The sequence below is a fragment of the Triturus cristatus genome, chromosome 4_1, assembly GCF_964204655.1.
Source record: "Triturus cristatus chromosome 4_1, aTriCri1.1, whole genome shotgun sequence".
NCBI classification, from domain to species: domain Eukaryota; kingdom Metazoa; phylum Chordata; class Amphibia; order Caudata; family Salamandridae; genus Triturus; species Triturus cristatus.
In genome coordinates, this window is record NC_140585.1 from 1,265,120,188 (window position 1) to 1,265,142,824 (window position 22,637).

Here is a 22,637-nt window from a genome sequence, read left to right on the forward strand (position 1 = left end):
CAGAAGTGGCCCAAAACTATAGCTGCGAGATTCCTCGTACAGCGATTGTATTTTCTGCTCTTCCAGTTTTTTAGGCGCACTCACTGGTCACGACAATCAATTAGATTTACCTTTGCGAATCGTGCCTATATACTTATGGAAATCTATGCAAACAACCTACTGGAAAAGTGGCAGGGTTCGTAGATGTACTGCAGGCTGCTCTTACCTCACATTCTACTAAAAAAACAAGCATGAGCACTAGTTATTCGAGGTTAAGGACAAACTTAACACTGGCTCTAGAAGAAGCTGTGAAAACATGAAAAAAATTGGGCGCTGAAGGATAAAGGAGATGTCCCAAACATACAGATAACTTCCCCGAGCTAAATAGGCATTTACCATTATATCCATCTTGATCCAAATCCCCAAGGGCAGCGACTGCGCTCCCGAATCGACTGTATTCCTCGTAGCCAGTCAACATCATGGTGGCTCCAGCATCCATGCCGTAGCCCTGCTGGTAGACGTAGACTCGGCCGACCTCCTGCACCCGCCCGTCCAGAGTCTTCTCCATGAAGAGCGGGGCGCCAACCAGCAAGTCGTCCAGCCTGGAAAGAGGAGAGAAGTCTACATAAAGATCTCGGGAAAGACTCAATAGTAATGTAGAGCACAATGGGAGAATCAGGAAGCGTTCAAGACCATGACTGTCAGGGTATGTAAACTATAGTATTCTTGGAACAGGAAAGCTCAACAAGTCAGCCCCCTCAAGCATAGGCATAGAGCGGGGCCCCGGGAGTCATGTTCCCACTGCACCAAGCCGGACCAAAGAGCTAGGAAGCAGAAATCCAGGGAGCCCATTGACTCCACCCCCAGGAGGAGGCTGGGTACCTGGGAATCCACTATCTCCATCTGCCTGGGATAGGAGAGGTGGAAGGCAGGATCATTCCCTGGAAGGTCACTACCACACCTGTCGGGTATAGGAGAGTTGGACGGCAATATGCTAGGGAGCCCTAGGTTTTTAACTGCAGGTGGGACAGAGGGCAGGGTCAATCCTCAAGTTGCCCAGGCAGAAACACAATGCGCTGTGTAATCCTTGGTTTCTTCGCCTGGGCCCATTTCTTGCTGTCCTCAAATCCTCACAACTGAGTGAACTGAATTGTGGAGAATAGCGGGCACGTGAGCGGCTGGCCGGAAAAAAGGGAGAGTAGATGCACTATTTTTTCAGGCGCTAGCGAGGCAGTTTGCCTTGAACAGAATTCCCCCAAATCCCAGGACGCCTCCTTCATTTTTATTTCCAGGACTAACTAAAACCACCTGCAGATTCGAAGGCCTTTAGCACGTGGGGGCGGGGAGAGGTGGGGAGGGGTACATTACCAATTAAAGCGAAAAGTATAAGCACAGAGAAGCCACAACGCAATTACTTTATTTGTCTTAAACAAGGTGTACGAAAGTAAGGAATGTGTACGATTACAGACAGTAGGGGACTGAGGGAGGTTAGGTCTCATTTTACTTTGTCAGGGCAACCCCCACCACAAGCACCCATCTCCAAGAACAGGCATCAGCAGTGCAAGCATCAATCACTGACAAAAGATGGCTCTCACCGGCTGCAAGCTTCCTCATACAAAAGGACAGGGGCAGCACGAGCTGCATGGAACCTTGCGTTACTTCATACATAACCTACATCATGGGCTGCCAGCGCAAATCTCACACTGCACCAGATGTCCTCGTATAAACTACCTTCAACTGCAGGCGGGTAAAGCACAGACTGCTGCACTGCAAGCTCTCCTCACACACATCTGAGATAGATCATGGATCGGATCAGTGCAGTCAAGCTTCCCACACGCGATAGGTACATCATGGGCTGCTGTGGGGTAATGGCCCCTCATATAGGGCATTAGGTATTCAGGCTGCCAGAGTGTACCTTTCCTCACACTCAGGCCAGGTAGTGCGTGGGCCGTTGCAGTGCACTGATCCTCAGAACATGTACAGAACGCATAGCTGCACAGTAAGCCACCCTCACACATAGATGGACACATCACGGATTACTCACCCAAGATGCAGCAGTGCAGGCACCCCTCACGCACAGCACTCCTTTCTTTCACGGTTGGAATGCAACAAGGCTAGTTCTCCCTAATACGAGGCAAGTGCAGCACACACTGCAACAGAGTCCGCTCCATCCCAAATAGGCATGTACACCATGAACCGGTGCAGTGCAAGCGTCACTCACACACAGATCAGAGGATGGAATAGATCGTAAAATACGGCTGTTCAAGCTCTTTCATGATTGTCAAACAGCCCCTCCCCATTCATGTGTGCACTACTCACCCATCACTGTTAATATCGGTCGCAGCCACGGCGTAGCCAAAATAAGAGGCCATCTGGGGAGAGAGGAAACAAGATATGGGTGTGAGCTCGCTGCAGGATTTATATCTGCCATCGTCGACGCCGAGCACTGGAGAAGAGGGTATTGCTGCCTTCCTCGCCCCCAAGGGCCGGCACCCCGCGCCCCAGGCTAAGGGCCGGCACCCCGCGCCCCAGGCTAAGGGCCGGCACCCCGCGCCCCAGGCTAAGGGCCGGCACCCCGCGCCCCAGGCTAAGGGCCGGCACCCCGCGCCCCAGGCTAAGGGCCGGCACTCCTCGCTCTGTGCACTCAGCTCTTGCATTCGAGGTATTGCCAGCAGAAGCCAGCTAGCGTCAAAGGCTGCAATGCGAAAGTTCTAGTAGTTATTGTGCTGACACAATTTCATCCATCCAGGGTTATTAGGAGTTGTGTGGGCAGAAAGATAGCTCCGTGGGCAGAACGATGACAGCAAACCCTGTGTTGGTCTCCGAGCAAGGTGGAAAGAAAAGTCCAGTAGATGAGAAGCAATCATGTGAAAGCAAGTGGGTATGTGACACAGGAAAGGATCTCGATAACTAGTAATGACGCCCTAAAAGGACGTACAAATTCTATTTTCAAACACAATTTTGGCTAACTACATAATTGTGGACAAGACCCTGAGCAACAGAGCCGGGTTTCTGTTAGTTCAAGCTGTGACAGGGTAGAATTCTAAGAGACCACCAGGAATTGGACACACAAGCCCACCAAGGAAGGCCCCCATCATTAATAAAGGAGGGGTAACAGTACAGCGCCAGGATGTGGGGTCCACTGCGCCTCAAAAAAGCAATCCTTGGCTGTCCAGCCATGGGGTTGGGTAGGGCTGCCCGTTTTCCTAGCCTCTTTGAAGGACAATGGCCACATTATCACGCGCTTACACTTGTACACTACCTGCTCCCCGGAGAGGTTGTACAAAGACTTCAGATCTGTGCCGTTGAGTATGGTAACCTGCGAACAAAGGGAAGGTGAAACATAAATGTTGGCCCTAAAACTACTGTATCACCCAACAGGACCTTTTATTCATATGCAGGAATCGTGCTGCTACTACAAACTCTTGCGCCAAGGATCCTTGGCAAGATGCTCCTACATACATAAAGGAAACACCACGCTTCTGCATATTCCAACCTTCACCCCCCAATAGAGCCTTAACTTGTAACCCACCTATGGGCACTTAATACTCTACAACCATACGGATACTTCTACTCACCCACATACGAATCTTCCCACGTCTTTCCCTCTCTCCCAAAGATATACTAAGACTCTACACTCACTTCTACGTCTGCAGTCTGCTCGCCCAGCTCCTAAAGATCTACCGGATCTGACCTTTCCCTCCCACTATATAGATGAGTAGGGAAGCTCTTGGTCACTTACATAGCCATAGGTCAGGTTTCCTTTGGGGACACCAGCAACAAAATCTGAAAAATCAACAGAAGCAGCCAATCAGAAGATGAGTAAGGGACACAACATACTTGTCAGACTGACATGGTAAAAGGTTACTGTCCCGTAAAGCATTATAATACAATACCACAAGGCAATATGCCTTGATCTCCCGCTCTGTGCTTAGTGTGGTGATGTCTGAATGAGTCCTTTTAGAAGGACAGAAAAGGTGCCATTACCACCCAGCTCTAGACCCCACTTTATTTGGTATGGACTAAGGGAAAATGTAAATGTATCAAATCCAAAGACTAATTCTTGCGTTATAACAGGCCTCTTTCAATGAATGGATTTAGCTCTTCGACAAATTAATCTCTTTGAAACTTTATCGCATCAGCAAGCATTTCTCCATCATATTCTGCTCAGTTCTGGCTAGAGATGTCTCCTCTGTGTTAGGGAAGTCTACTGAGCAAAGGATTGGCTGCCCTGACGGACTGAAGTCTCACCATGCCTAGCTGGCACAGGCAGCGAGTTGGGATTAGGCTCACACTGGGCTTCACTAGTAAGAGCATTTAACTATGCTTTCTGTCAAGTACGTATTGCGATGCGTTTACTTACTATGTGGAGGCCATGCTAGAGAACCTGCTCTGGACTCCATACACCTGGGGTCATGCAAGGGAACGCACTCTGTTGACGGACGCATATACTGACCAAGGTTGGCGTCCTGTGGGAGAGTGAGCCTTGTTCATAGCTGGTAGGGTATGGAGTCTTTCTAAATTACCCACTCTTTGGAGGGCTGTATGTACCAAAAGGACCTGGGATCCTACAAGAGTATGAGCCCTGTTCAGGATTGTAAATAGGAAATGGAGTTGCGGAAGCGTGGCTGAATGAGCTCCCTTCATGCTCGTATAACTGTCTGAGATCACACGAGAATACGCTCTATTTCAGCTACACATACTAAAAAGGTTTGGGTTCACGACCTATGGGCAGGGCTACATAAAGTAACAGGGTCTGGGCCATGCCAGAGAACCAGGTCTTTTCAAGGCAGCATATACTGACAGGGCCTGTAATCATGTGAGGTATTACACTTTGTTGAAAATGTGCCCAGGGTACATGTTAGGGGCCGTATATACCAACAATGCTTGGGGCTCTAAGAATTGAAGAGAAGTGCTTTGTATGCTAATCGGGCAGAATGTCAGTTCTGCTCAGGGTGTATAGCACTTACTTGTCTAGCTCGGCAACTGAAAATAAAGATATCGGTGGGCCCTGGGACAAGCTTCATCCCGTGGGTGGGCAAACCGACAGCTCGGAGAGAACCACTTTATGAATGCACCACAGACTGCAGCACGCCAAAAACGTGACCACCCAACTATAGAGAAGGTGCAGCCCAGTGCACACCCAACAGCCAGAAGCCACCAGCAGTCCTAATGATCTTCATCCCCCACCCCCCCCGCCCCCCTAGCACTCCACGTTACAAACTAAAAAAGCACGTGCCGCTTTGTGATGTAGACTGCAAGATGGCAACAAGCTAACCAGTGACTGTCCTGCCGGTGGGAGTGCGTCACGGTGAACACCCCACTTGCAGAAGCACAGCAACATATTAATTGCCTCTATACAAGAGTGTATGCGACAGCTTAATTGCCACTATAAGAGAGTGCATCATTTAACAACGGAACCAGAGCCAGCCACTCCCTCATCGCGTTTTGTTACAACAAAGAAACCTCACCCTCTGTGGAATCCCCGCTGAATTCTCCAACTGCCACCGAGTACCCTAGAAAAAACAAAGAAGGAATCAAACGGATGACGATTATAACAAACAACTTTGAAATGGGGGCTGGAGGGGCTGATTGGGTTAACGAGCGAAATCGCAATCCCCAATATTAACACAAATTTTTAGATGAGAAATGTTGCCTTGAGTCATTTGACAATCCACCTCAATACACGTCAGTTGAGTCACGACAAGAACTTTTCTATTCCACGGTTCAGATCTTTACTGGCATTCAAGCGAGTAACCCTTCCCACTGCACATCACTAGGTGGTGAAGGGATGCCCGCCACATCCAGTGCCCTTGCATGTTATGTTGGGTTGCAGCTCATTTCAGTAATTCCCAATGTGGTTAAACAAACATTAGAAGTATCTTTCTTAAGGGCACGGATCATTGACAAAGTATTGCATTTTCCCTTTAAACAGGTCCAAGACATATTTCTGTCAAGAGACACTTTGATGGATTCTTCATAGTTTTGTATGAGGTAAGGCATCACCTCTCAAACTGGTTGAAAACTCTTTTGAACTTGTCCGATCAGATGAAAAGGAAACAATTTGCAGTTCGCCCCCTTCTCAGATCCTGTGGCAGGCGTGGCGCCTCAGTGTGTTGAAAGACACTTATTTAACTTGAGAATGACACTTAGCTCCCACTGGACTGAATTGGCTGACACCAGGACAGCCACACCTGGCTCATTTAGGATGAGGACACGGTAGATTTCTGCTCCAGAGGGCGTGGCAGCTATTAACATTACATTAACAAGTCTATTCAGGGATCCTCGGGCCTCACACTGATTTTTTGGCTCCAACCTCTTGCTTGGTCCATAACTCTGGTCATCAAGAAGGCCCAGCGTGTTGGCCTTTCCCAACTACATCCAGCCTCCCTGCATGTCACGAGGGAGTGACAGAAATATGCATTTCAGTGGTGCGGAGGCTCCCAGTCAACAGGCTTCCTGCATCTGAGACAGACAGACACACACCATTGTTTATATATCACTATGAGGTCCAGCCATTGACCGTAATGAAGTGTGTAATTACTATTCTAACGCCACCCGCGCTTTGATAGTAGGGAAGGTTATAAAGCAGAGCGAAGCAAACTTAACTGCACTTTTAGTTTTTTGATACTCTCACTCGAAAGTACCTAAACACACTACGGGGACCGGTCCTCACAAAGCTGGTGTTTGTCAGGTTTTTTCATGGGTTACCCACGCTATGAGGAGACAGACACACAAACCCCCCCCCTTACCTAGGTAACTATCGTCATATCTGCCCGCCATCTGTCGTGTCTGCATCTGACCTTTGATTTCCAAGATGAAGTATTCGGGAAAGAACGAGTCTTGGATCTGACCCTGCGTGGCAGTGATCACCTGACCTACAACAAAGAGAAAGGGCCAGGTTAAAAAAGTGAAACATCGGAACCTGAAAACCTGCGTAGTCACAAAGGTTTGCTCATATAAAATCATACAAAACAGGTGGGCAAGAGTTGCCACTCACACACATACATAGCATCCCTGTCTCTTTCACTACAAAAGAGAAGGCAGCAACGTTTGAACATTATTCTGAACATGATAAAAGTGAACCATTAGAGACTTAAGTAATTAAAGCCGTACAGAAGGAGATAAAAACACAAATAGCTATAGTCATTTCGGTTGTTAAAACAGAACAACAACACGTGCTTCCGGTACAAGGTTGGTGGGCCTCAAGTCTTCCTTTCTACCTTTCCCTAGCCAATGAGGTAGTGCCACCTCATTACCTCAGGGCAACAAACACTCTTACCGCCCCTTGGAGTTCTGCCCCCTCCCTCCTCAGCATGTAGGAGTAAGTGGGACGCAACCCTCTCAAGAGTCCCTGCCCACATCCAAGAAAGAGGAGTCTCCCTACCTTGCCAGAAGTAGCTTCCAGGTCCTCCAAGCAACACTCGACCTGTCTAGGAACAAAGGATAAAAGCAGTCAAGACAGGTTTCCTAACAGGAACAGAAGAGCAGACGACAGCTGCACTTCAACCACGCACAGTAGACACATCCCACTGGTCATAAACAACCCTCTTGCATTCATGAGCCACCGAGAGTGACCCTCTCTTTAATGGATCTCTGAACCCAAACTTCTTAGGCCCCAAAGGATTATCGAAATAGCTCAACAGTGGGACATTCCTAAGGCACTTGTAACAAACTCTTCATTAATCCCTTGGCTGCGGCAGGAATTCCGCCGCAGCGCTGGGGGGGGGGGGGGGGGGGGGGGGGGGTTTGGGGGCAGCGCGGTGGCGCTGTGCTCATGACGGAGCCACTCCGTCATGAGTCACGGTTGAGCTGTGCTCATGACGGAGTGGTTCCGTCACGACTCCGCCCACTGCGCTAATCGCCCGCACAGGCGGGGAATTAGCGCCGCGTGGGCGGAGCGGCAGCCAACGGCCGCAGCATGATGGAACCACTCCGTCATGAGCACACGGCACCCGTGGCTCATGACGGAGTGGTTCCGTCATGAGCGGGGAAGGGCTTAAAGTGGTACTTCCACGTCATGGTGATTGCGGGAGTGGGGCAGGACTTCCGGTTTAAAGGAGGAGAACTTATGTTGCAGTGAGTCTAATTGCAATTCTACCTATAACTAGCCGGCAGTGGAGGGGTTTACATGAGCAAATATGTTGCAAGAATCTCAGAAATGTATAAAGCATTAATCACAATTACTCAGAATGTCATCGCAGTACAAATGTAGGAAAAGGTGAAGAAAAACAACAAAAACAAGCACTGGAAAATCAAATAGATCCCACATATGTGAGAACTACTGGCTTTGCCAAGGTTTGTTAGCCTTGTGGTACAGCAGGGTGGCTGCGTTTCAGCGTGGTTAAACCTAAGTGGAGACGCAAAAAGTATCCCAGAGTGGCATTGTGTAGGGCAGAGGGGGTGAAATAATGAAGAGTGGAGTAGTACAGCTGTGGCTCTGATAAAGAATGCAAGGCACATCACCAGATTCATTAGCTGCACACACCAGGCTTTAACAAACCATGTTAAAAACCGATTTTGCTTATGGGGTGCGAAAGTTTGACTAAGAAAACCTAGCAATTATTTGCACAAAATAGTATTCAATAAAAACTATAAAATAATCTCTACGTTACAGTTCATCCGAATGAAAAACATTTTTAAAAAAAAGGGGTAACAAAAAATTAATTGGTAAAAGACCTTATACAAACAATATGCCAAGCAAAGCTAGCCCCTTTTAGGAAGGCGGGATACGTCAGTCCGCTAAGAATCGGATAGGTTAACAAGCTTTGGACTGTGCAGGTTATCAAAGAAGAACGACAACTAAGGTGATTCGTGTACCTTTTTTCAGGTGTGTTAGTCTAATTAGTTTTATGAAAGCAAATCAGGACTACAACACCCAGAATGCATTAGACTTTAACACAGATGTCCTAAACTGGTAACAGGGTCTGTAAGGAGACCTGGTGGTCACCCTATCTATAACAGCACAAATATCCACCCCCGGACATTTGAGACAGAAGCAGACGTTCTCCGCTAGTCACGGGCTGGTTAGGAATGCAAGCACTTTGCCTATAGGAAAGTCTGCCTCTTGTTATGACGTCACATGTTCTAAGTGCCAACGAGGATAGTAGAAAAGGCCCACTTGTTGAATAGACAGCCAGAAAATTACATTGTAAAGCGCACGAACTTTCTTATTTTCCCTCCAGGGAGCTCTTCATACACTTGTGAAAATAAGAGAAGTGTTGAATGAACGCTAAGTAAGAAAGATGGCAGACCGGTTTTTCCATCTTCCCTCCCAGACCAGGAGGAATCGAGTTCCTAGATCTTGACAGACGAGGTCACTACACATCCTTTGGTGCATGATTGCTATTAATGAAGAAAGAAGGCAGACCCTCGTGAGCTCTGCAGGCTTGGCTGGGAGCTAAATGCAAAGCTAGAAAAGGTTTTCATACCCGCCCCATCACTGGCCGAATCACAGACCATTCATGTGCTCCTTCCCAGGGCGGAATGGGAGAGGCCGCAATCCCAAGATTTCTCTAGACTTAAACAATAGATTTGTTAACAAAATCCGCCCCTCCCCCATTTTTATATTTTATCAAACAGTTCTTCAGAAAAACGAGTGAATTTATTTCAAAATTTTAGAGACCAACAATTCGGAGGGGAGTTATTTCTCTGCTACAGCAAATTCTGTATGCAACTATTAGGAAATTGTCCACACCTCCTTCAGAGATTTATAGGTGACAATGCGTCTCCCCAATAAGAATTCAAAGAAATCCCCTGCCCTTCAGTCTACCAGGCGGTGGGGTTGGGAATTCAGACTTAATACACTTTAATTTCCCCAAAACAGCCTGAAATGGTATACTCTGTTGGACCTAGCCTTCTCTGCTGGATCACCTCCCAAACTTTTTGCTTTCACCCCCTTCTGTTTTCTGAACCAACACAATTTTGTTGGCTTTTAAGGCTCTGTGCACTTTACAACTGATAATAAGTGCTAACACGCTTGTGCTCTCTCCTTTAAACATGGTGAGATTGGCCTACACCCAATTGACACATTAAATTTAGTTATAAGTCCCTTGTAAAGCGGTACTACATGTACCCAGGGCCTGTAAGTTAAATACAATAAGGGCTGCAGGCCCACTAGTAGCATCAGACACTTAAGTAGCCTCTTGAACAGGTCTCAGGTTTGCCACTGCAGCCTGCGAGTCTTCCATTTCCACCTGGCAAACTAAACCTTTTGCCAAGCCAAAAACTCCCTTTTTAATGCATATAAGTCACCTTGGGGTAGGCCCTAAAAAGCCCATAGGCCAGGGTGCATTGTATTTTAAAAGTTGGACATGTATTTTTAAGGTTTACATGTTCTGGAAGTGAAAATCTGCCAAATAATTTTTTTTTCTACTAATATGAGGTCTACCTCTCTTGTAGGATAACATTGGGTTACCTTATTACATTTATTAAGTGCTACCTTTTGTCTGGGAGCAGGTTGGAATATCTCATATGGTATCTGAGAAAGTGTAATTTAAAACTCTAATAGTAAAGTAGGATTTTAAGTCACAATTTTAAAAATACAGCTTTTATAAAGTTGGCATTTTCTTGTCCTAACCATTTGGTGCCTACAGCCAGTTTCCTGGGTCACATGACTAAGTGTAGTTGGCCTTTGTGTATTCCTCCAGACATCCACACAATAGAGGGCCTGGATGTTGGCAGGATGGGGAGGGGCTGAGCACAGCCCTATTTGCACTTCAAAGACACCACCTCACCTCATCTCACACACAAAAAACTTTAGCTATCCTATTGTGGCTACAGACAGACTGGGGCCAGAACAGGGAGGCAGGAAATTCCAAACACCTCAGTGGAGGGGTAAACACCAGAAGCTTCTCCCATTTCAAAGCTAGTACCAGGTGTAAAAAGGAGACCCTCAGACCCACTCTTCAGATCACTTCTGGACCTGTGGAAGACTCCGGAGAAGGGCTGCTCTGCTGCTGGAAGGACTGCCCTGCTAACTGAGGAAAGAAGACTGGAACTTCTCTTTTAACCCAGAACCACCAGAGTGAATCTAAAGCTTAGTTGACTGGCCTCCTGTTCTGAGTTACAAGGACATAACAAGCTCCAGAGATATGTCTTGCATCTGGCCAGACTCAACTGGATCTGACTGTGCCCTGCTGCTTACCTCTCCTGGAGTGAGTCCTGAGCCCAAGACTTGTCGCCTCCATTCCCCGCAAGTCCTAGACCCTTGGCTGCCATCAGAATGTTTTTCCCCTGGCCCAGCCATGGGTTCCCACAGAACCAATGTACCGCAACTCGATGCAGGACTTTGCATAGTGAAACTTTGCAATGCCCGAGCGGTGGCTTCATCAGAACACATGCAGTGCAACGCAACTCTATGCAGGACCTTGCATCACAGCCTTTATAGCTCCTCAACAGAACCAACTCAGGGCGACAACACCCCGCATCAGAGACAAAGTACAATTCTCAGTGGGACTAACCAGGTCCCTGTATCTAGCCCACACTCAATCGGGGTTGGCCTGAACTTGTGACTGTGTCCATGTCTGGTGCAACCAGTTAACCACAGTTGGCGTTTTCCACTTTTAGGCGCCTATGCTCAACTTAAAACTTTGAGATTGCACATCTCCGGTTCTACGGATTGTATATTTATTGTTTTGGTGTGAAAAAATGTTATACATTTTAATCAAATTTTTTTATTGGGATACTTTTGTGTTGTATTTTGACTTTATTGCGGTCTGTGTGCTGCATGAATACTTTACACATTGCCTGTAAGTTAAAACTCAATGCTTTTGTGCCAAGCTACCAGAGGGTTAAGCACAAGTTAATTTAGTGACTGTGGCTCACCCCGAAAAGGATTGTTGCTGTGGCTTGAAAAGGGCTCACACCTCCCCTCAACCAATAACCCAATTTCGCTCACAGACCCCCCTCAACCAATAACCCAATTTCTCACACTCTGTTTTAGGTATGTATCCATCTTGCATACTTGGACCTAATCTTCTATGTAATCCAACATGGTCGCTTAAGCGAAGGAAAGGGGTTTGCTTGTGATGTTTCACTGTTAAGGAATGCTCCTCATGAGTGCCAATATAGGGGCAATTAGTAGCATATTTACCAGCTATTGACATTGCAACAGAGATAAAAGCCAATGAACACAGTCAATGCTGCCTCACACCAAATCCAATACCAATGTGCTTCTATTAAAGGCAAACCTAGCTTTCAAAGTGTTACTCCTGGAAAACATAGCAAGGAGTAAAGAGTAACTGTTGAAATCTGCAGGCCCAAATCTAAGCAATGTCAACTCAAATTTCATTTCAATTCTTTATAGGAGAATAAAATGATAACTTATAAATTGGAATATATATATTTGACCTATAACCGTCAACATCACAGTTTGCGTAAGATTTTTAAGAAAAATTGGTCGCTAATCCGCTTTGATCCTGTAATAGGTAGCAATATGCCCAATGCCCCTGCTGTAACCTTTCGGAAAGCCCGGTCTATGAGCGATATGCTAGTAAAGAGCAGTCCCGAACTAAGCAGTAACACCGGTAATTGGCTACAAGCCAGTAAGGGATTCATCAAGTGTTCCTCTTGCAGGGCTTGCACATTGGGCAGAAATACCACTACCTATTCATCTCCATTTGCCAGCTCTTCCTGTAAGATTACCAAAAAACTAACATGCAGGACAGATTTTGTGGTTTATGTGATGGAGTGTACGTGTGGCCTGCGATATATTGGCAGCACCAAATTGCAGGCGCACAAACGTATACTCCAGCACATGAGGGCAATCACGAATCATGACATCATACCCCGTAGCAAGACATTTCGGTGACAAACACAACAGTAACCTTAAAGATCTCAGCTACTTTGTCATTGATTCTGTGCCTCCACTAAGACGTGGGGGGGATCGGGAAGCCATCCTTAGAAAACTTGAGACGCGGTACATTTTGGAGCTAGACTCCAAGGTACCCAACGGGTTAAATGCCAGTGAGGACTTCTATACTTGGCTCTAACCATTGGCTTTACCGCAACTGTCCCGATGAAACATCCTGCATATCATGTTACAGTATTTATTCCGCGCCTCTGTTCGGATTCTATATGACTGTTGAGCTTCGTTGTCCGTTTTTCCATGTTAATTTTTTTTATTATTTTTTGAACAGCAGCCATCACTTTTTTCCTGTCTCCTCTTTTTTGTTGTGTTTTTTTGAAAAGAACCAGATATTGGTTCTGTTTCTGATTGCACTATCAACACTTTCTTGAACGTAGCTTCTTTTAGAAGGTCCTAGGAACATAAGTGGGTAATGTTGTTACCCTTTTTTTAGTGGGGCATAGTTTAACATGAGTTGGAATGGATTAAACCAGTTAGTAACTCAACTGATTTGATATGAAATCAGTTGTTCCCATACGCAAACCAAATATGAGAAATGACGTGTATTTAAGGTGAAATAGGTTTACAACTCTGTCTCATAATTAGATGCAGTCTATACATTTACTGCGTTAAACTAATGAAATTATATTATTAACCCCTTCAGCGCTGAGCGGATTCCCCCGCGGTGCTGAAGGGTTCTAGCGCGGGCGGGGCCATGACGGAACGGTTCAGTCATGAGCACAGCTCAACCGATGCTCATGACGGAACCGTTCCGTCATGAGCATCGAAGGGGTTAATAAGTTTTTATGTAAACGTTTTTTTCAACCTGTCGTGTTCTCTATTTTGTATGGTTTTCTCCATCTTGTGCCTACCGATTTAGATAAGTTTATCTATCTTTGTTTATCATTGTTTCCAGAGACCTATTGTTGACCTTATTGTCTTGTTGGGGTACAAAATGTATTTTACATGTATTATTACTAATTTTGGTATTACAAGACAATTTTGGATTTTCAAAACCACGATATTTAAATCTGTTGTCTATGTTCATGATCACGTTGTCACGTTATTATGCACTGGCACTTTAAATACTCAGGCTTTCTCTGTTAGCGTCATGTGACCAAGGCCTCCAGTAGGTCGAAACGCGTCAAGGCGGTGGTGCAGGTTACGGAGTAAAATAAAGAATTAAGAGCACCTATCCCTGGGTCCGTGTTCGTCTTTGGCGTTTCCATGCAGCGCATCTTGTGAGGCGATTCCCTGTGGCATATATATATATATATATATATATATATATATATATATATATATATATATATATATACATATATATATATACATATACATATACATATACATATACATATACACACACACACACACACACACACACACATCTACTCACTGAAAAAACCCATAGGTTTTACAGATGTTATATAGTTAGGAATTAGCATTTAAAAAAACCTTTGAAATTCACTAAAAAAAAAACCATAGGTTTCAGGGACGTTATAGTTAGTTGAACATTTGACTCATAAAACCAGAGAAGTTCGCCTGTTATAGTTAGTTTTTTTTTTTTTTTTTGAAAAACCTTTATTTGTGCATATTAAAAGAACAAATACGGGCCTACAACCATCAGGCCGGCCACAAAACAGTTAAGCACTGAGACACACATTAAATCCCCTGTGCATCAATGGTCAAGATTAACAACGAGTCAGGAGTTATACACTGGAGAGATCCTTGACACCAGGGGAAGGAGAAGTGGAGGTTAATTTGAAGGTTTTCAAAATGATTTTATCGAGAAAAAAGTCAGTAGAGGATAGAACCAAGGAGATTCGAGTCCGCAAGATGGCTTCATCACACAGGAGAGCAGCAGCATCATTAAAAACGGCCATAGGAAATCTCAGACAGTGAGGCGATGCAGTTATATAACAGGATAGTCACATGAGTAAATACGCACCCCTCCAAAGCCGCCCCCATTCAATCCACCCCACACCCGGACCCCGAATCGGAAACAAGGACAGCGCAGAGACATAGAAGAAAAAGGCCCATAGAACTAAAAAGAAACAGTAAATTACCCCCCCACCCTACACCAATGCGGAGGCTACGGACTGCCCCCCCCCCCAGCATAGTGCCTGTCGCCCAATGAACCCGAAATATAGACAAGAGAGAAAGTAGGAATAAAGGAAAGAAAATAAGAAAACAAAGAAGAAAGCGGGGAGGAGCCCACGTAACCTCGGAGCGCCCGAAACCACCGGCCAACTACGTCTCCACACACTGAGAACCCACTATGCCCGAAGGCGGTCGTGTGAAGATAACGTGTCACAACAATATAATGAAGACAGACAAATCGCGACGAGTGCGCACAACATATGCAGACAGTTCCAGTCCCAGGCCAGCCCATCCGTGAAACCATGGTGATAGAAATCAATCTAGCCCTGGCCCGATCGCGGGCGTATAATTAGACTAGCCCCCACATGAAGGCCCCGCAGCCCGTGCAGACAAAGACAATATGGCCGCTTGGGAGAAGATGGAGAAGTAGAGTCACAAAATGGCCGCCGATCATCTATTAAGGTCCCCTTGTGCACCATATAAAATCCAGACCTGGCCTGTAACGTACAGGAGTTCCACATAAAAGAAGCCGTAGGCCACCGTGAACGGTTCCTCGAGGACGTCAAGTGTCGCTCAGCTGGATACTCTTGCGGGCGTGGTGAGGCAGGCAACAACAAAGCAGGCGGCAATGAACGGGGAAACAAAGTGTCTACAATTGAGCAGGAGATCGATTGATCCTGGGTGCCGGGAAAGCCAGATGCAGACACCAGTGTAGCACGATTATACCCAGTCGTTGCGTCCCCGCAAGAGGACAGAAGCACTGGCAGACCCACGTCTTGTTGAGAACAGACGGGGCGCTCACGACCCGCAGCCGACAGTATGGAGTCGATCCGCTCAATCAGCGTTTGCAAGCCAACACACAATTGCAGACGAAAGTCCCGCAGGGCAGCCAGAACGGAGCCGCATGTCAGCGGAAGCTGCGCCCCCACATCGGCAGCAATCCGGGACGGCACTGTGGAGCTAGAGTCTGGTAGAGGGAGGGCGAAGCGGGCAACAGGCGAGACCGGGGAATCACCCCCCAGCAGCGAGCAGGCAATCAACTCCATGTTTTACCGCTGAACGGTACAGCGGCCAGGGGGGGGGTCGTAACAAGGAGGCAACTCCCCGCAGGTCTGCGCCGCAACAGGTGAAAGCCAACAGTCGCTTCCCCTCCCCCGGACTCTCTTACAGCCGACTAGGCAATAGAAGAAGGGGGTCTGCAGCCTTCCACAGCGCGGGCCACAGAGCGGGGCAGGAGACCCGCCACACCGGGGCTTACCCTATAGCTCCAGCCCGTCAGTTGAAAGGTGAGGGAGGTGTCCGGGCGTCTCTCCCCCGGCTCGTCTGGCGACAGTCCGTGGTGTGAGGCGGGATCGGGGCCGCGGGGCTCAGATTTGCGCCGGGGGTCCAGTGACTGCGGCGCTTCCAGGGGGCCGGCCAAGGCCACAATGGAGCAGGGGTCCAGCGCGGAGAACAAAGGCACCAAGGGCTCAGGCATCCGGGCGGGCTCAGACTCCGGAAAAGCGGCGGCGCGGTCAGCGCGTCGTCGCGCACATTGCACCTCGAAAATCGGCGAGGATAGGAAACAGGATGATAGTCCGAGGCCAAGGGCCGGCGGAGCCGGGCGCTCAAGCGTCTGCTCCGGTCGCCATCTTGGCTCCTCCCCCTGTTATAGTTAGTTGATCTAACTATAACTCGCGCTCCTGCAATGCACTGCTGATGTCACATTACATCACTCATGACATGGTCAGTGACATCACAAGTGACATCACTCATGACATCCAGTGAATGTGTTTCTATAAAATGTAAATATGAGATATATCGAAAAGTTTCTTACCTGTCGGTGTAGTTTTGCAGCTTGAAGATCTTTCTGGATTCACTATGCTGTGCATTATTCCGCGATCTTGTGGTTGGGTCCGGATTCGTAGTCTTTTCTTTGTTTTTTTTTTTTTTTTTCGTAGCCCAGGTGGGCGTCGACGTCCACCATTTGGTGCACCTCCCGTGACGTCGTCGTGCTTCCTGCGGAAGTCCCACCTTTGGGGCGCCATCTTCGGGTTCTTTTTTCCCTGTTTTTTTTTTTTTTTTTTTTACCCTAGGCGATTGATTAATCTTTTTGTCCATATTTCTGTACGTCTCCACCTATTTGATCCTATCCATTTCACCCCCTCTTCCTCCAGCCTCATCTTCCTGGCGGAGGTGGGTGGGTTCGCTAGTGAATCCAGAAAGATCTTCAAGCTGCAAAACTACACCGACAGGTAAGAAACTTTTCGTTTTGCAGCGTGAATCTTTCTGGATTCACTATGCTGTGCATAGACTTTGTAGCGGTTTTCCTATTTTTGTGGTGGCTGGGTGGAAGATGATCGCTGGTCGTTGAAAATGTGTTGTAGCACCTTCTGTCCGACCTGTGCTTCCTTATTCATTTGAATGTCCACGCAGTAGTGCTTTGTGAACGTGTGCACAGATGCCCAAGTTGCTGCGAGACAAATGTCTTGGATGGGCGTGTTTGCCAGGAAGGCAACTGTGGCCCCCTTCTTCCTTGTGGAGTGAGCTTGTGGCCCCTCCGTTAGCTCCTGTCCAGCCTGTTTGTGACAGAATTGAATAGTGAGGGCAATCCACCTAGCGATGGTGCCCTTGGTCACTGGTCTACCCATGAAGCTAGTAGCAAAGGACACAAACAGCTGCTTCGACTTCCTGAGTTCCTTGGTTCTTTCAATGTAGTGCATCACCGCTCTTCTGGCATCGAGGGTGTGCAGGGCCTTTTCTGCGTTTGTAGTCGGGTTTTGGAAGAAACTCGGTATCTGGATACTCTGATTCATGTGGAACGCCGACACTACCTTGGGCATGAAGTGTGGGTCCGTCCTCAGGACTACCCTGTCTTTGTGAATTTGAATGTAGGGCTCCTGTAGCGTTAGTGCTTGAAGCTCGCTCACCCTGCGTAGTGAGGTTATGGCCACTAGAAAGGCAGTTTTCATCGTCAACATTTGTAGATTGGCCTTGTGAATGGGTTCAAACGGCGCCTTCATGAGCTCCGTCAGAACCACGTTTAAATTCCATGCCGGCGGCGGCAACCTTTTCGGGGGTGCCATTCTTTTGGCTCCCTCCATGAATCTCTTCACCACCTGCGAGCTGAAGAAACTTCCACCCTTTTCACCTCTGGTGTAGGCAACGATCGCTGCTAGGTGCACCCTTAGGGAGCTCGAGCAGAGGTTACTCTTTAGAAGGTGTGTGAGGTACCTCAGCACAGTTGAGTCTCTTGTCATTCTGTTGTGCAGGCCCTTCTTCCTGCACCACACCGTGAATCTCTTCCACTTGGCGCTGTAGCACTTTCTTGTAGTAGGTTTCCTTGCCTCCCGTAGCACTCGCATAGTGCTCTGAGGTAACCTTAGGTGTGCGAACTCTAGGTCTTCAGGAGCCATGCTACTAGGTTGAGGGTCTCTGGCTCTGGGTGCAGGACCTCCCCGTTTTGCCTTGAGAGCAGGTCTTTTCTCCTCTCGAACTTGTACGGATTGCCTTGCGCCATTTCTTGAATCTGTGAGAACCATGTCTGCCTCGCCCACTGTGGGGCCACCAGGATCAGAGTCATGTTGCTGGTTCTGCACTTGTCGAGCACTCTGTGCAACAGGGGTATCGGTGGAAAGGCGTAGGCAAATGTCCTCCACCAGCTTATCCATAGGGCATTTCCCTTGGATTGCTGATCTGGTTGCCTGGACGCGAAGCTTTGGCATTTTGCATTGTGGCGTGTTGCAAATAGGTCTATTGTGGGAGTCCCCCATCTCCGGAAGATTTTCTCCGTTTCCTGGCCATTGAGCTCCCACTCGTGCGATGCTGACGTCTGCCTGCTCAGCCAGTCTGCCTCCACATTGTCCTTCCCTGGTAGGTGAATTGCCAGTAGATCTATCTTGAGAGGTATGGCCCATCTCCAAATCTCCTGAGCTAGGGATGAGAGGGGAAACGACTGTGTCCCCCCTTGTTTGTTGATGTAGAACATCGCCGTGGTGTTGTCTGTCTGTACCAACACCCTCTGGCCGCACAGGTGTCTCTGGAATGCCTTCAGGGCTAGCAGTATCGTTTTCAACTCGAGGTAGTTGATGTGGCGGACCGCGTCTGCCGGAGCCCATAGACCCCTCACTCTGAGGTTGTCCATGTGCGCTCCCCATCCCATCTGCGATGCGTCCGTGGTAATGGTCACTGTTGGGCTTGGTGGTGTCAGGCTTCTCCCTGTTGTTATGTTGTCTCTGTTCCACCAAGTTATCTCCTCCTGCACTGCGTGCGTAACAACCACTAGATCCTCCCAACTTCCGTTTGCTTGTGACCATTGCTGTTGCAGCCATTCCTGGAATGGTCTCATGTGCAGGCGTACATTCGGCACCAGCTGGATACAGGACGCCATCATCCCCATCATCTTGCTCACCGCCCTCACTGTCAGAGCTCGCCCCTTCTGGTAGAGCTGCGTCTCCTTCAGTAGGGCATCTGTCCTCCTGTCGCTGGGCACTACTGTACTGTTGAGGGAGTTGATCTTTGCCCCCAGGAAAATCTTTACCTGTTCCGGTTCCAGCGATGATTTTCCCCAGTGGATGGAAAATCCCAGATTTGTGAGGGTGTCTGTTACGCGTTTTGCGTGCCTCTCGCACTTCTCGCGTGAGTTTGCCTTGACCAGCCAGTCGTCCAAGTATGGGTATACGTGTATGCCCTGCTTTCGTAGGTGTGCCGCTACCGCCGACAGGCATTTTGTAAAGACCCTTGGCGCTGATTTTAATCCGAAGGCCAGGGTTGTGAACTGGTAGTGTTCCTGTTCGATGTTGAATCTTAGAAGGCCCTTGTGCCTTCTGTTTATTGGGATGTGAAGGTAGGCATCCTTGAGGTCCACGGTGACCATGAAGTCCCCTTCTCTTTTCTGTGGCAGTACCTCCTGCAGTGAAGTCATTTTGAACCTTTGCGTTCTTATGAACTTGTTTAGGTAACGGAGGTCCAGTATGGGCCTGAGGTCTCCGTCCACCTTCGGAACCACGAAGTAGTTTGAGTAGACCCCTTTGTTGCGTTTCCCGAACGGCACTGCCTCTATGGCTCCCTTTTGTAGGAGTTTCCGCGTTTCTTCTCTGAGTATTGCCAGTTCTTGGGCAGATCTCTGTCTTCCCTTCGGTTTCCTGTTTGGAGGTCTTTTCTCCAAGTCTACGCAGTATCCGTACTGCACGATGTTCCGTATCCACTTGTCTGTGGTTATACGCCGCCACTCCTGAAGGTAGAACCTCAGCCTTCCGCCTACTGGTGACGTATGCTCGTAGGCTCTTGAATCTTCTCTTCCCCCTGATGACACTTTTTTGCGCCTCACCCTTGGGGACCTGACGAGGGTAGGCGTCTTCTTGCGTGCTGAGTCACTTCGAGGAGGGCTGATCGCCCCCTCTCCTCCTTTGGCCACGTCCGTTCCCTCTCCCGCGAAAGGACTGGCCCCGAGGTTGATATTGCCAGCTTTGCTTCTGCTGACCTTGACCGTGACCTTCGCCCTGCTGTCCTTGTTGGAACGCCTGGTGCGATGTCCCTTGTTGGCTTGCACCCCTACCGTAGGGTCTCCTCGAGGGATTACCTCGTCTCATTCCCCTCAGCTGTAGGGCCCCCATGGACCTTGCTGTCTCGTTTTCCTTCTTGAGCTGGGTGAGCTTTTCGTCCACCGTTGCTCCGAACAGTGTCTCTCCGTTGAAGGGGGTGCCAAGGATGTTGTTCTGCACTTCCGGTTTGAATCCCGAGATTCTTAGCCATGCATGCCTCCTCTCTGTGACCCCTATGGCCATGAGTCTTGCTGAAGTCTCTGCCCCATCCAACGCCGTCTTTATACAGGAGTTGGCGATGTTCTTTCCTTCATCCACCAGGTGAGAGGCTCTCTGGCGGTATTCTTCGGGGAGGTGCTTTACTAGCTCCCCCATCTCATCCCAGTGTTGGTATTGGTGTCTATTGAGGAGTGCATTTGAATTCGCCATGCGCCAGTGCATTGCGGCGTTCCTCTCGACCTTTCTGCCTGTGAGGTCGATCCTCCTGCTCTCTTTATCCGGAGGTGGGCCCGAAGTTGCTGGAACGTTGGCCCTTCTCCTGGCCGTGGAGGCTATGATGGAGTCTGCGGTGACGCTACCCTTGATGTAAGGTGGGTCCAGGGAGGAGTGCTTATATTTCTTCTCTGTCCTGGGTGTGATCGACCGGCAGGTGGCAGGCTCCTTGAAGGCTTCTCTCCCCTGGTTCATCACGCTTTGTAGCATGGGGAGGAACTGACTCCTAGTCTGGATGGGGAGCAGTGTTTCGACGAGAAAATCGGCTTTCGGCCTCTCCTCGTCGAGTTTGACGCCGAAGGCCAGTGCTGCGCTCTTCACCACCATATTGTATACCCCGATGTCGTCGGGTGGCGAAGGCCTCGAGGGGTACGTGTCCACGGGCTCTTCCGGGTTTTCGGTGTCGAGATCGTGCCATTCGACGTCGTTGCTGGTAGATGCCGCCGATTCGAAGAACGACTGTTGGTCTTCTTCCTCGGCTTCTTCCTCATAATAGGGCTCCTCTTCTTCTTCGAGATCCCTTGTCAGCCCTTCGGCGTCGAACTCCTCTTCGACCTCGACGACGTCCGCCGATGAAACCGTTGGAATCTTGAATTCCTTCATCCTGGCGTCGAACTCCTTCTTCCTTTGAAGGATGTTCTCCATTTCGGCCTCGAGCCGCCTCTTCTTTTTCTCCATTTCGGAGATGCTTTCGGCGTCGACCGCGGGTCTTTTCGATGAAACTTGCGTCGACGTCGAACGTTCTTTCTGCGTCGATCGGCCCGTTTCATGGGATGATTTCGACGACCCTTGCCTTTCGACGTCTTTCTGCACCAGGGAGTCCTTTTGTAAGGATCCGCTGGGCCTTTTGTCCGAAGTTCCCCCTTTGGACGTCGAAGTTTTCGGCGCCGGGGCTCCCTTCATGGACCTTGACTCGGTTTTCTTCGAGTCCCCCTCGTGTTTTCGAGGTGTTTTTTGACTTGCGCTCGACGATTCTCTTACCTCGTCTTCTTTTTTCTTGTCGGTCTCTACGACCGTGAAGTTTTCGGCTGTCTCGGCGACGTTGTCCTCGTCGTCCGTGTCGAGGCCCAGCTCGTAGAGTGTCGGGGGTTTCCCTTTGCCATCCATGTTGGCGTTGGCTCTTCTCTGCCTCTCTCTCACCCTGAGTGTCTTCGGCGCGAAGGCTGAGCAGGCGTTGCAGTCGATACTCTGGTGATCCACCGGTAGGCAGAGGTTGCAGACCGGATGCTGGTCTTTCTGCGCGAACTTGTGGTGGCAGTTTGGGCAGAACTTGAATGGCGTCTTGTCCATTTCGCTCAGGGTCTCTGAGCGTGCATTCTCCAAGGCTGTCGAAGAAAAGGCTCGCTGGTCCTCTTTCTTCGCGCTCCTGATGAAATCTGTTCTATTCCTGATGTCTTCTCTTGATTCTATCGATGAAACTCGCTTTTCTTCCTTCTTCCTCCGAGTGAATTTCTGGAGCTTCCCGATGTCGATCCAGACCCAACGGCGGAAAAAAGAATCTGAAGATGGCGCCCCAAAGGTGGGACTTCCGCAGGAAGCACGACGACGTCACGGGAGGTGCACCAAATGGTGGACGTCGACGCCCACCTGGGCTACGAAAAAAACAAAAAAAAAAACAAAGAAAAGACTACGAATCCGGACCCAACCACAAGATCGCGGAATAATGCACAGCATAGTGAATCCAGAAAGATTCA

General features: G+C 48.6%; 1 protein-coding gene across 1 annotated transcript in view; it reads right to left on the bottom strand.

The window, feature by feature from the left end:
- Nucleotides 1-22,637, bottom strand: part of ITGA5 (integrin subunit alpha 5) — a 285,403-nt gene that overhangs the window by 81,730 nt on the left and 181,036 nt on the right. Inside the window, exons 6-12 of the mRNA XM_085654764.1 lie at nt 7,367-7,412; nt 6,732-6,857; nt 5,451-5,495; nt 3,722-3,765; nt 3,242-3,298; nt 2,299-2,351; nt 376-581 (exon numbers count right to left, since the gene is read on the bottom strand). Of these exons, the coding sequence (XP_085510890.1) occupies nt 376-581; nt 2,299-2,351; nt 3,242-3,298; nt 3,722-3,765; nt 5,451-5,495; nt 6,732-6,857; nt 7,367-7,412 (577 nt within the window). The remainder of the gene's footprint in view (nt 1-375; nt 582-2,298; nt 2,352-3,241; nt 3,299-3,721; nt 3,766-5,450; nt 5,496-6,731; nt 6,858-7,366; nt 7,413-22,637) is intronic.